The sequence below is a fragment of the Sorex araneus genome, chromosome 6, assembly GCF_027595985.1.
Source record: "Sorex araneus isolate mSorAra2 chromosome 6, mSorAra2.pri, whole genome shotgun sequence".
NCBI classification, from domain to species: Eukaryota; Metazoa; Chordata; class Mammalia; order Eulipotyphla; family Soricidae; genus Sorex; species Sorex araneus.
This window is the reverse complement of record NC_073307.1, coordinates 116,091,605-116,104,676: the sequence shown is the minus strand read 5'-3', so window position 1 is coordinate 116,104,676 and position 13,072 is coordinate 116,091,605. Positions and strand designations below refer to the sequence as shown.

The window sequence follows — 13,072 nt, the reverse complement described above, 5'->3', positions numbered from 1 at the left end:
TGTTGAAGAGGCTTTCCTTGCTCCACTTCACAGTTCTTGCTCCCTTATTAAAGATTAGATGATCATATGTTTGAGGGTGTGTGTCAGGATATTCAACCCTGTTCCATTGGTCTGCGGCTCTGCCTTTGTTCCAGTACCATGCTGTTTTAATTATTACCACTCTGTAGTAGAGATTGAGGTTTGGGAGAGTGATTCCTCCCATATTCTTTTTCCCAAGAAACAATTCCACTTTTATTTTCACTAGGATTTTAGTAGGAAAATGATTCATCTCTTAATTTAAGTTTGCATCACTGACCTAGTTTAATTTCTTTTCATTTGTTGCATGAGAATACAGTCTGAAATTAATTTTGTTTTTCAGAAATAATTGTAACAGAATTGGTACTGTTAAAATGCTTTATCTTCCTTAAGCCCTGAGTGATAGTACAGCAGGTCAGGTACTGACCTTGCATGTAGCTGACCCAGTTATATCTCTGGCATCCCATACACTACCATGAATAATTCCCGAGTGCAGAGCCAGGAGTAACCCCTGCACATGACCAGTGTGGCTCTCATCTCCCCCCCCCCCAAAAAAAAAAAGAAAAGAAAAGTAAATATCTTTCTTAAGAAATCACTAGAAACATTAAATTTAAAAATTAACTGTAAAATTTACACAGTATAAACTTTACCATTTTAACCATTTTTACTTTGTAAAAATGTGGCATTGAGTGCATTTACATTATTGTTCTACCATCCATCTCCAGAACTTTATTTTATGAAACTGTAATACAATATCCATAAATTTACTCCCCAACCTCCTCCCTAACCTCTGCCAGCCACCATTCTATTTTCTACTTCTGTGAATTAGGCCCTTTTCCAGTTATCTTGTATTAATGAAGCCATAGAGTCTTTTGGAAATTGACTTATTTCACTAATGTCTTCTTTCACTACAGATTCTGCCTTGCTGTAGTTTGTATTAGAATTTCTTTCCTGTTTAAGATTATTATAATTTCTGTGTGTGTGTGTGTGTGTGTGTGTGTGTGTGTGTGTGTGTGTGTGTGTGTGTGTGTGTACAATTACAGCATTTGTTTATGTATCCAGTCACTGACAGACACTTGGGCTTTCTATACTCTTTGGCTATTGCACATACTGCTGCTATAACTGGTCATAGATACCTGCTAGGTATCTGCTTTCATTTCTTTTGGGTTACACCCAAAAGTGGATTGCTGGATCATAGACTCATATAGTAATTCAGCCTTAACTTTTTTAGGAACTGCCATACGGTTTCACATAACAGCTGCACTATTTTACATTCCCACCATCAGTGCACAAGGATTCCAATTTCTTCATATCCTTGCCAACACTTATGTGTTTTTTTTTTATAGTAACTCTCCTATGGGTGTGAGTTGGTATTTCATTGTGATTTCCCCCCCCCCCCAAAAGTGATATTGAGTATTTTCTCTGCTTTCCAGTCATTTTTAGATCTTCCTTGGAAAAATGTCCAATTAAGTTCTTTATTCATTGTTTCCTTCAGGTTAAATTTTTTTATATATTTTGTATAAAGTATTTTGTTGTCTCCAATTTATCTATTGTTATTACCTGTATTGTTGATGACTATGCTATGTTTCAAAGTGTTATATATTTTGGGGGCTGAAAAGAGAGTATACCAGGTAGAGCGTTTGTCTGATATGCGGCTGGCCTGTGTTTGATCCCTGTTACCCCATAGAGTCCCCTGACTACCACCAGGAGTAATGCCTGAGCATAGAGCCAGTAGTACTACCTCTGAATATTGCTGAGATGGCCCAGAACCAAAAAGAGATAAAGAAAGTGCCATACTTTGGGTGTTCTCATGTTTGGAGAACTCTTAAATTTTCTCCTCTCTGGCATTGCTACATATCTTGTTCTTTGACCTGTTTGGTTCTTGAGCTTAGGTAGCAGTACCTTCCACATGATATGAATTTTATTTGGCTCCTAAATTTTAGAGAGCAAGCAGTCAGTTTAGATGCTTCGAGGGATTAAGCTGAAAATGTGTCTAAAGTCTATTCAGTTCCTAAGTTGGGATAGTGTTTGGTGTATTTTCAAAATATATCCAGCAGCTTTCTACCACTGAGCTATAAATTCTAGGCTTATTTCTTAAGTCCCAGTTTCAATTCGTATGCCTCTATTACAAAACAATTTTATTACCACTTACTTGTTATCACTTATTATCAGTTGCTTGTCTAAGCACATCTCTTAATTATCTACCAGATTCACCCATTTGACTAGGATATGATTGGTTACATTTTATCAGTCATTTCATCATCTCTTTTTTTTATTGTTTAACAGGTCACTCAGTTGACAGGTTTCTCAGATCCTGTATATGCAGAAGCTTATGTTCATGTCAATCAGTACGATATTGTCCTTGATGTACTTGTTGTGAACCAAACCAGTGATACTCTGCAGAACTGCACATTAGAGTTAGCAACTCTAGGTGAGAAAATTTATCCTAAAGAAAAGATACTGTTCAATAATAAAATCATTACAGCAGATCACTAGGGATATATGCAAGTCTTAGTTTAACAATTCTTTGAACCTTTTGTAATATTGGGAATCGGACTGAATTTTACTATTATATTTAATCATAATTTTCAATTATAATTCAAGTCAGATCTCTAAGCCTCTCTGATAATTTCTGATTTGTTTATGTTCTTGGTTTATTCATTGAATACAGTATAGCAAATGTCAGTTATTCTTCATATAAATAAGAGCTATTTAAATTATAGATTTACCAAGTGTTTCACTTAGGTAACTTTTTAAATGCCTTAGTATTTTCTGAGTTCATAGCTTGTAGATACCGTATGTGACATTATTATCAAATAAAGCAACATGGAGTATAATTTTTCTTGTAAAACACATGTATTATATTCTCCGACACTTTCTACGTATCATTTTGAAGTTAGAATATATAAATTGTGTACAGAAACAGTGACCCTGGGAAGTTCCATATGCTTAAGCAAGACTCATGGGACTTTGAGATATTGAAGAACAGCTTTCTTGTGCTCTGTCAACTTCAACATAATTTGATGCTTCTTCAAAGACTTAAATAAGCCACACCTGGCTGGTGCAGCCCCAAACCCAAAAAATAAAAATGAAATAAAGACCTCTTTAGGAACTTACTACATATTGTTTTTTAATCTTTCTTTGGAAAAGAATATATAATATAAGATTTAAGCTTTTTGAGAAGCTTTTATTCAATTAGTGAGACAAAATTATATACCCAAAGTAACACAAATGCACATAAGTTAAATGATTCTCAGAATTACTCTGAGAAGTCTACTTTTAAAAAGAAAGGTATTAATGTGACCCTACCTTCAAATTATTTACTGTTGTCCGCCTAGTATTTGAGTATTTACCCTCATTATTTTGCTAGAAACTGTAAGCTATATATATTTAAGAAGACTTCATTATTTCAGAGGTTAGTAAATGCATTTTTAACCTTGTCTACCTTTATTTCAGGGGATCTGAAACTTGTGGAAAAACCATCTCCTTTGACTCTTGCACCTCATGATTTTGCAAATATTAAAGCTAATGTCAAAGTAGCATCGACAGAAAATGGAATAATTTTTGGTAATATAGGTAAGAAGTTATTTTTAATTATGTGTTGTTTTACACATTATTTTGCTTTTTGGGGGCCACACCCAGTAATACTCAGAACTTACTCCTGCATCTGTATTTAGGGATCATTCCTGGAGGGTTGGAAGACCATATGGGGCACTAGGGATTGAACCCAGATCAGCTGCATGCAAAACAAGTGCCTTACCAGTGGTACTATTGCTCCGGTCCCATATTGTTTTAATGGGGCTGGGAAATAGCACTGCAGTTAGGGCACATGCATAGCATATGCTCAGTCTAGTTTTAAATCCCCATGGTCCCTCAAGCATCGCTGGTTGCAGCCCTGAAGACCCCCCCACCCCCAGCATGTTCAGGGTGACCTTGGTGAAGCATCCTGTCCTTAGGACCTAGTAGACTGAGAATCACCTGTGGAGTCCCCAGGACTCTCTAACACCTCTAGGAGGTCCAGTCCTCAACCCCTGCCAGAAAAAAAGAATTTCTGTACTGAGTAGCTATGTCTGTAGTGAGTAGCTGTGTGACATCTCTTAAGGACCCGAATTCATACATCATTCATTTGCTCATTTATCATTTATGAAGCTTCTGCTATAGTGCTAAGCATTGTTCTTTGTTCTTGGATATACAGAAATAATGCAGATAGTGTCACTATCCTCAAGAAACTGAGGACTGAAGCACAAGGAGAGAAGTAAATATGTACAGTAGTTATAATACAGCATGATAAGAGCTAATTTATATACTTCTTTCTTTAGTACTGTGGAGAGGAATAAACGCTATGTAAAATGCTTTATTAAGGAAAGTATGTTATCAAAAGATCATATTTGAACTGCCAGGCACACAAATTTATGATGAGATTGGTCAGTTCTTTCATAGCAGGTTGGAAGTTGGAAGGCAAGGTTAGGGAAGGTTTTGTGAGAGTTAATGCTTGACTAGGTTTTGAAACATCAGTGAGTATTTTGCAGGTCAACAAGGATTCAACTTAGATTCAGCAAATCTAAGTGGTTTTATATCTTTAAAATGCCTGGGGAGGGAGGTAGATTAGGAACGCTAATAAAACTGTGTTTTACTTATCATGCTAACAATTTTAGACTTGATTCCGAATGTCAAAGGGAGTCATTAAGTAATTGTAAATGAACTGCATTATATATTCCTGTGATGACACTATAGAAAATTGAATGGAAAAAAGTGGAATTAGAATCCCCCGTTGCAGAACCCAAATAAGAAATAGAGATAGAATTTCCCTGTCCTCATGCTTATCAAAGTAAGATCCTATTCCCAGAATAACTTGCACTGAAGTGTGACGGAAATTTATTTATTTATTGGTGAGACAGCTTTGAATAAGTTTATAGACTGTAAGGAAAGAAAGTAGTGAATATAGGGCCTGAGAACTAGTAAAAGGGTTTAAGCACTTGCCTTGCATGCAGCTGCCTCTGGTTTGATTCCCTGAGCACGACCAGGAGTGATGTCCTAAGCACAGAGCCAGGAGGAAACACTGAGCACCTCTGACCTCTGGATGTTGTAGTTGTATTGCCCCCCCCCCCAAAATAAAAGAAAAGAAAAAGAAACAACAGAAAATGCAGCAGATACTTAGGTAAAAAGACATGAGTGTGGAAGAGGTAGTGCTTAACAGATCTTGAACCTAAGAAAGGGATCACAGATAACAGAAACACAAACTTATAAAAAGTGACTCTTGTGTGAAATTTGAAATGTATGAATAGGAAAAGATACATTTATTTTTAGAACTGGAGCTGAAAATTACAGGAAACTTACTTTTGGTAACCTCAGTTTTCTTTGAAAGTAGATTCAGGGGTAATGGCAAGAGAAGAGGCGCCAGTCAGCTTTCTGTCATGGAAAATTTTCTTCCAAAGAAAGCTTTGTATCATTAATGGCTGTCGCTCAACAATACTCAATTAAAAGTACTAGTTAAGTACTAATATAGGAACACTACTATCTGTGTATAACCACCCTAAGAGTGCCAGACACTGCAGCTGCTATATTATTATCCACTGAGTTTGAGCTTCGACCCCATCGTCACTAGCGCTGTTCTGACTTCTCTTTGTTTTTATTTCCTTGTGTGCAAGGAAAATAGTAATACTATAACAGACTAAAGAGCACTCAGTAACTTGTAAAGCATTTAAGTAGAGCCTAGTATATCACTGTATCACTGTGTCACTGTCATCCTGTTGCTCATCAATTTGCTCGAGCGTGCACCAGTAATGTCTCCATGGTGAGACTTGTTGTTACTGTGTTTGGCATATCAAACACATTGGTAGCTTGCCAGGCTCTGCCACTCGGGCGAAATACTCTTGTTAGCTTGCTGGGCTCTCTGAGAGCGGGGGAGGAATCAAACCAGGGTCAGCTTCGTGCAAGGCAAACGCCCTACCCGCTGTGCTATTGCTCCAGCCCCAACCTAGTATATAATAAGCATAAATATTGGCGTCATTATTTAGAAATATAAAACTTAAAATTGCTTTTTGATTGTGCTTTCTTTATGTATGTATTACAGTGTATGATGTCTCTGGCGCAGCAAGTGACAGAAATTGTGTGGTCCTCAGTGATATTCACATTGACATCATGGACTACATCCAGCCTGCAACTTGCACTGATGCTGAATTCCGTCAGATGTGGGCTGAATTTGAATGGGAAAACAAAGTTAGTCTTTGCAAGTCTTTCCTTGTTGTCCTTATTTTTCTTTCTTTTTTGGCCACTGTTGATTGGTTCTCACTTGAAATTAACTTCACTAAAAAGTTTCAGATAGGCAAAGTGGGTTCTTGAAAATTAGTCTTAATTGGAAATCACAAAAGTGGTTTGGCAAATTGCTATTGTAAATTAGAGTAGTGTTCCATAATTAATGTGATTCATCAAGACAATTTTTTATTTTTTCTCTGTATGAATAAAAACTTACTATTTAGCTTAGTGTACAAAAAAGGTTGGCAAGGTCTAATCTGCTGGCCTGCTTTTGAGCCCTGGTTTTTATTAAAAATAGTTATGCAGTTGGTTAATCTTTTTTAAAGTTATATCTGAAAGTTCTAAAATAATCTCATTTGCTGGATTTTTAATAGATTTTGTATAGTTTTTTTATTGTACACCCTTCCTCCCTAAATAAGTAGTTTCTGGTATCACATATGAATGGTTGTTTTTTTCTCAGCCCCCAAATAAGAAATTCACAACTTCCTTATTGTAAGAACTATAATAATGTCCTTGATTTTTTTTTCCCTTTTTACAGGTGACAGTTAATACAAATATCATCGATTTAAATGACTATTTACAACACATATTAAAGTCAACAAACATGAAGTGCCTTACTCCAGAGAAGGTAAATTTTGACTGAGAATTTTTTAAATCTGATAAGAGTATTATGGATTTTTGGCTTGCTTATAATGTATCTAGTTTATTTTGTTTTTATTCAGCATGAGAAAGCAGTGCAATTTGGGGCTAGCCAAAAATATTTAGCCTACATAATTATAAACCTCTTTATTTCTTTGCCCTGGAATATCATAACATTGTTCTTGGTTTAGTGAACCAATGGAATGGTCAGCTAAATTTGTCTTTTCAGTTGTCTTCTTTTCACCTAAACACTTATTCCAGAATAGTTTGTGATACTGAATTAAAAGATGTCGATGCCCTCTTCCCTTGTCTCTTAGATTATGTCTGCTCAAAACTAGAATTCTTTATTTTCTGATATATTGTCTATATATAAAAAAGAAATATAAAATGAAGCTGAGGTTTAAGAAGTATAAAATGCTTTGTCCCATATATAATATTTTGTCAATAATAGAATACTTCCTGACAAGTAGGTTTTAGTTCACATATTAGTTTATTCTAAATAAATTCTGGTTCCACTGAACATTCAAATTCAAACAAGTACCATAGATTCTCTCTCTCTCTCTCTCTCTCTCTCTCTCTCTCTCTCTCTCTCTCTCTCTCTCTCTCAGTTTTGTTTTAGGGATACACCCAGCTGTGTCCAGGAACTGAACTGTGCTGGGGGGTGCTCCCAGCAGTGCTCAGGGGACCGTGTCGTACTGGGGATTAAACTGGGCCTCCCACATGGAAAACATACACTCAGCCAGTTGAACTATTTCTGTGGTCCTTTAGCCTTTATTTTTGTATGCTAGTGGATAAATAATAATGAAACATACACACACGTGCACACACACACACACACACACGTTTTTTGAGGGGGCTAGAGAGATAGTACAGTAGGTAAGGCGCTTGCATTGCACACAGCTGACCCAGGTTCAATCCCAGGCACCCTGTGGTTCCCCAAATCCTACCTGAAATGGTCCTTGAGAGTGAGCAAAGCCAGAAATAAGCACTGAGCACAGCCAGATGTGGCTCAAAAACAACAAAAACCCAGGATTTTTAGTATTAAAATATAGATACCATAATATTTGTGCTTTTTCTATAGTTCTGTGGGTGTAACAAATTTATAGTCTGGTGCATTACCACTTCACGGTAAATACTGTTATAAGTAATCATCTACCTGTGCTATTTGTTCTTTCTTATGGATGGTTCTCTAGTAAAGTATTGTGTTCATCACAAATTTCTTCCAGGCACTCTCTGGTTACTGTGGCTTTATGGCAGCCAACCTCTATGCTCGTTCCATATTTGGAGAGGATGCACTTGCAAATGTCAGCATTGAGAAACCAATCCAGCAGGGACCAGAAGCTGCTGTCACAGGCCACATAAGAATTCGTGCAAAGAGTCAGGTAACAGTTTTGTTTTGGGTTTTTTTTTTTTTTTTGGCATCATCTCTGAACTGAACAGAAGGAAAAGGAACTTATGTTTTTCTTATTTCTATATGTAGAACCTCTGTTGTAGGAGTGTTTTTATGTTAGATGCATATGTGTTAACTGCAGTAATAGTTTTTTCTGAATAGAAATAGAATTTTTGCTTCATTAAAGTAGCACACGTTGGGGACCCAACATTCTGCATCATTTACTTAAAACATGTATTCCCATGGGTGTTTGTGAAATGAAAAATCCAAAGATTTTTTTGAAATCCAAGCTATAAACCTAGTGACTGCTTTTAAATCTAGTGCTGAAACTAAGTGAATTCTGAGATATTTCTGTTTTCTACATCCTTCATTTTGTTGATGTATCATTGAATGGGGGTTTGATTAAGAACAGGGGCGGGGGGAAACCTACTAATTGTGAATAGTTTCAGTAATTATAAATATCTTTGTTCTTTACAGGGAATGGCCTTAAGTCTTGGAGACAAAATAAACTTGTCTCAGAAGAAAAGCAGTATATAAGAATAAACAAAAGGTCCTTGCAGCTTTACAGTAAATTTTAGGTATGGGCTTATTGGACTCCAACATCTTTTGTATTCTTTTATGCTTTATGTTATATAGAATCTGAGTTCATGCTGAACGCATTCCAGCCAATAATTTATAGCCTTTCCCTTAAATCAAGATTGAGTTAAAATCATAGTTTGTCTTTTGACTTAACAGTTCTGATGCTGTCCTAAGTATATAATGTTTCTCACATGTACCAAGACCATTTTCACAATATAATAAACAGATCTATTCCTAAATCTTTTGTTATTTTATAAATAAACATAATCACATAATTTTAGTTATGTGGTAGTGACTTTCTTTTAGCTTGCTTATAGATATCTATTATAAACAAATTATTATTTTAAATTGGAACTATGTGGATAGAATTTACAAACTCAGTGATATGAAATAAAACAGGAGGCCTTGGGGCCGGAGCGATAGCACAGCGGGTAGGGCGTTTGCCTTGCACGCGGCCGACCCGGGTTCGATCCCCGGCATCCCATATGGTCCCCCAAGCACCGCCAAGAGTAATTCCTGAGTGCAGAGCCAGGAGTAACCCCTGAGCATCGCTGGGTGTGACCCAAAAAGCAAAAAAATAAAAAATAAAACAGGAGGCCTTGATTTTCTTCTTTATTTGAAGGGGTGGGAGACACATCCAATAGTGCTCCTGGCTCTCTGTTCAGGGATTACTCCTGGCAGGTTCAGAGTACCATATGGAGTGCCGGGAATTGAACCCATGTTGGCTACATGCAAGACAAGTGCCCTACCTGCTGTACTGTCACTCAAACCCCCAAGACCTTGATTTTCTTGATTGGTTTTTTTCCTACTCATTATATATTCCAGCATTAGTATCTCTAAAAATACCTTCTAGAATGGTTTTCTCTGGAAATCTAGGGAAAATGTATCAGAGAACTTTGAAGAAAATAGGTCCAGAGGCTGGAAAGATAGTACAATGGGTCAAGTGTTTGCCTTGTATGTGGCCAACCCAGTTTTGATCTCTGGCATCCCGTATGGTCCCCCCAGACTCCCAAGAGTAATTCCAGAGTATAGAACCAGAAGTAACACCTAAGCATTGAAAGGTATGGCCCAAACCCCACCCCCACCTCCCAAAATAAAGATCCATCTTCACTTTTTAAAAAATTACTTAAAAAATTTTAATTCAAAGGAGTGTTATGAACCTACCTAAAATAAGCGTACAATCCTTTTTGTTTTGGGACCATACTCAGCAGTGATCAGAGATTACTTCTGGCTCTGCATTCAGGAATTACTCATGGTGATGCTCAGGGGACTGGGTGGGATGCCAGAGATTGAACCTGAGTCAGCTACATGCAAGGCTAGCACCCTACTTGCTGTACTTTCTCTCTAGCCCAGACATACTGTTCTTAATGATTTCGAATCTTGGTGAAAAGTAGATAATGCAAAATTGTTTGTTTATTTCTGGGCCATATCCAGTTGCGCTCAGGTCTTACTTCTGGCTCTTCGATCAGGGGACTGACCATATGTGGTGCCAGAAATCAAACCATAGTCATCAACCCATGGTGAGCTAAGTGCAAGGCAAGCACCTTCTGGTCCCAAAATAGTTGTTGTCATTGTTGTTGTTTAAGTTATTAACTTGTATTCATGTTCGTGTGTGTTCGTGTGTGTTCGTGTGTGTGTGTGTGTGTGTGTGTGTGTGTGTGTGTGTGTGTGTGTTAGGAATTAAGTTGCTACCAGGCAGTTATAGAATCTGCACTGAAAGGATTCAACTCCTTGTTGATTCACAAAGCTGATCTGTTTCTGTATTCATCCATTGTGCTCTCCTTTTCCTCACTACTGGGACTGGGCATCATAATTTCCCATCATGATTCCACGTTAGAATTAGCTAAACCCCTTAGAGTTCAGTTATTCTATTTTTTGGCACTTGTTTATTCTATTTTTTGGCATTTGCCTTCCTTGGTGATGCTTGACATAGTGTAATCTTAGCTAAGTTTGAACCTTAAACTCTATTCCAGTTAGCTTCAGACTCTATGTAAGGTCTGTAAAAGAGTAAAAGTCGCCTCTGCTTTAGCCCTAGATTAAAGTGATTTCTTTATAATGTGAAGAGATTAGTAGTTTGTATGAAGTCATAGCTTTATCTCTATGGGGTTTTTAATTTTGGTTTCGGTGCCATACCCAGCAGTGGTCAGGAGATAACGCAGTGCTGGGCTCAAACCCAGATCTCCCAAATAAAAAGGATGTTCTCAGGCCCTGATGTCATAAACTTTGAAGCAACATGTGTTTTAATGAAAAGATGTAGAGGACCAGAGAGATAGTACGGTGGGTAGGGCCATTGCCTTGCATGTGGCTTGCCAGGGTTCTATATGGTCCCCTAAACACTGCCAGGAGTAACCCCCGAGCACAGAGCCAGGAATATACCATGAGAACCACTGTGTGTAACACCTCCCCCCCCAAAAAAAAGAACAAAAATTTTAAATAAAAACTAGAAGGTAATAGGATATTGACATTCTAAGAGCATTGAGATCGGAAAGAAAATACAGTGGCTATCAAATGAGAAATATACTAAGGTTTCAGGAAAGGGATCAGATTGTTGTGTTAAGCATGAGCTGAAGATTTGTGATGAGAGCACAAATGATGTAACTTGGTTTGATTAGGCCATCATTTCCCAAACTCTGTTTCACTGAACATTAGCTTCCATTAATGTCACTAGATACTCCAGGAGAAGAGTTTTTATAGTCAGATATTTAAGTTTGGGGAAAACAGCTTTTCCATGTGGGAGATTTTACTGTATCTATTGCTGAAGATTTGGAGAGATTCTTCAGTTAAAGCAGATTAGTTTGGTTTTAACTAGCATATCTTTTCTTTTTTTTTTTGCTTTTTGGGTCACACCTGGCGATGCACAGGGGTTACTCCTGGCTCTGCACTCAGGAATTACCCCTGGTGGTGCTCAGGGGACCATATGGGATGCTGAGATTCGAACTCGGATCGGCCGCGTGCAAGGCAAACGCCCTACCCGCTGTGCTATCGCTCCAGCCCCATTAGCTAGCATATCTTAACTGACCAGGGAATCTTTTTTTTTTTTTTTTTCCCCTTTGGCAAGGCAGGGGGCAAACCCAGCAGTTCTCAGGGATCACTCCTGGTGAGCTCAGGGATCACTCCTGGTAGACTCAAAGGATCATATGGGCTGCTGAGGATTAAACCAGGATTGGCCACATGTTAGGCAAGTGCCTTGCCCCAACAAGGGCGCAGTAGGCTTTTTTGTTTGTTTGCTTGTTTGATTTTTGGGACACACCTGGCTGTGCTCAGGACTTACTGTGGCAGAGCACAAGAGAACATATGTGGTGCCAGGGATCAAACCTGGGTTAACTATGGATCGTAGGCACCCTACCTGCTGAACTTTCTCCCCAGCGTGGGAATCTTTATTCATAGACAACCTGCTGACAGTATTCAGGACAGGAAAACTAATAGCACACTAAAGATTGTGGGGAACTGCAGAGATGGTATAGTCGGTAAGATGCTTGCCTTGCACTTGGTAGATCCAGATTTGATCCTTGGCACCCCATATATTCCCTCGAACCTGCCAGGAGTGATCCCTGATTGCAGAACCAAGAGTAAGCCCTGGTTTGAGTCACACTGCTGGGTGTGACTCAAAAACGAAAAACATTTTAAAGAGGAGCTGGAGTGATAGCACAGCGGGTAGGGCGTTTGCCTTGCAAGCGGCCGACCCAGGTTCAATTCCCAGAATCCCATATGGTCCCCTGAGCACCGCCAGGAGTAATTTCTGAGTGCATGAGCCAGGAGTAACCCCTGTGCATTGCCGGGTGTAACCCAAAAAAGCAAAAAAAAAAAATTTTTTTTAAAGATTGTGATTTTTTTTCAAACCAAAGAAATTCCTGTTTCTATATTTCCTTTAAAAGGCTTCTAATGTAATGTATCTAGACTGCCTGCCTAGAGCCCCAGAGGTAGTAAAGGAAGTAAGGCAGTTGCCTTGCAAGCAGCTAACCCAGTTCAAATCCCCAGCACTGTATAGGGTTCCCTGAGCACTGCCGGGGTCACTCCTGAGCACAGAGCCAGGAAGAGCCTCTGAGCACTGCTGGGTGTGGCCCACCCTTCACCAAATAAATCAATAAATTGCTTGCCTTCAGATCATTATTGACGTTAAATTGGGACACATTATTCTCTCCTGTTCATAAATAAGGAAGGACAAAGAGAAGCTAACATGGTTATTATGTATCC

The 13,072-nt window shown here is 38.3% G+C and overlaps 1 protein-coding gene across 1 annotated transcript in view; it reads left to right on the top strand.

Annotated features, from left to right (window-relative positions):
- The window catches only part of COPB1 (COPI coat complex subunit beta 1), a 43,599-nt gene extending 34,441 nt beyond the window's left edge, over nucleotides 1-9,158 (top strand). The window contains exons 17-22 of the mRNA XM_004613581.3: nucleotides 2,302-2,446; nucleotides 3,472-3,591; nucleotides 6,089-6,234; nucleotides 6,809-6,898; nucleotides 8,136-8,291; nucleotides 8,777-9,158. Coding sequence (XP_004613638.1) covers nucleotides 2,302-2,446; nucleotides 3,472-3,591; nucleotides 6,089-6,234; nucleotides 6,809-6,898; nucleotides 8,136-8,291; nucleotides 8,777-8,836 — 717 coding nt within the window. The 3' untranslated portion in view covers nucleotides 8,837-9,158. The remainder of the gene's footprint in view (nucleotides 1-2,301; nucleotides 2,447-3,471; nucleotides 3,592-6,088; nucleotides 6,235-6,808; nucleotides 6,899-8,135; nucleotides 8,292-8,776) is intronic.
- Nucleotides 9,159-13,072: the final 3,914 nt, after the last annotated feature.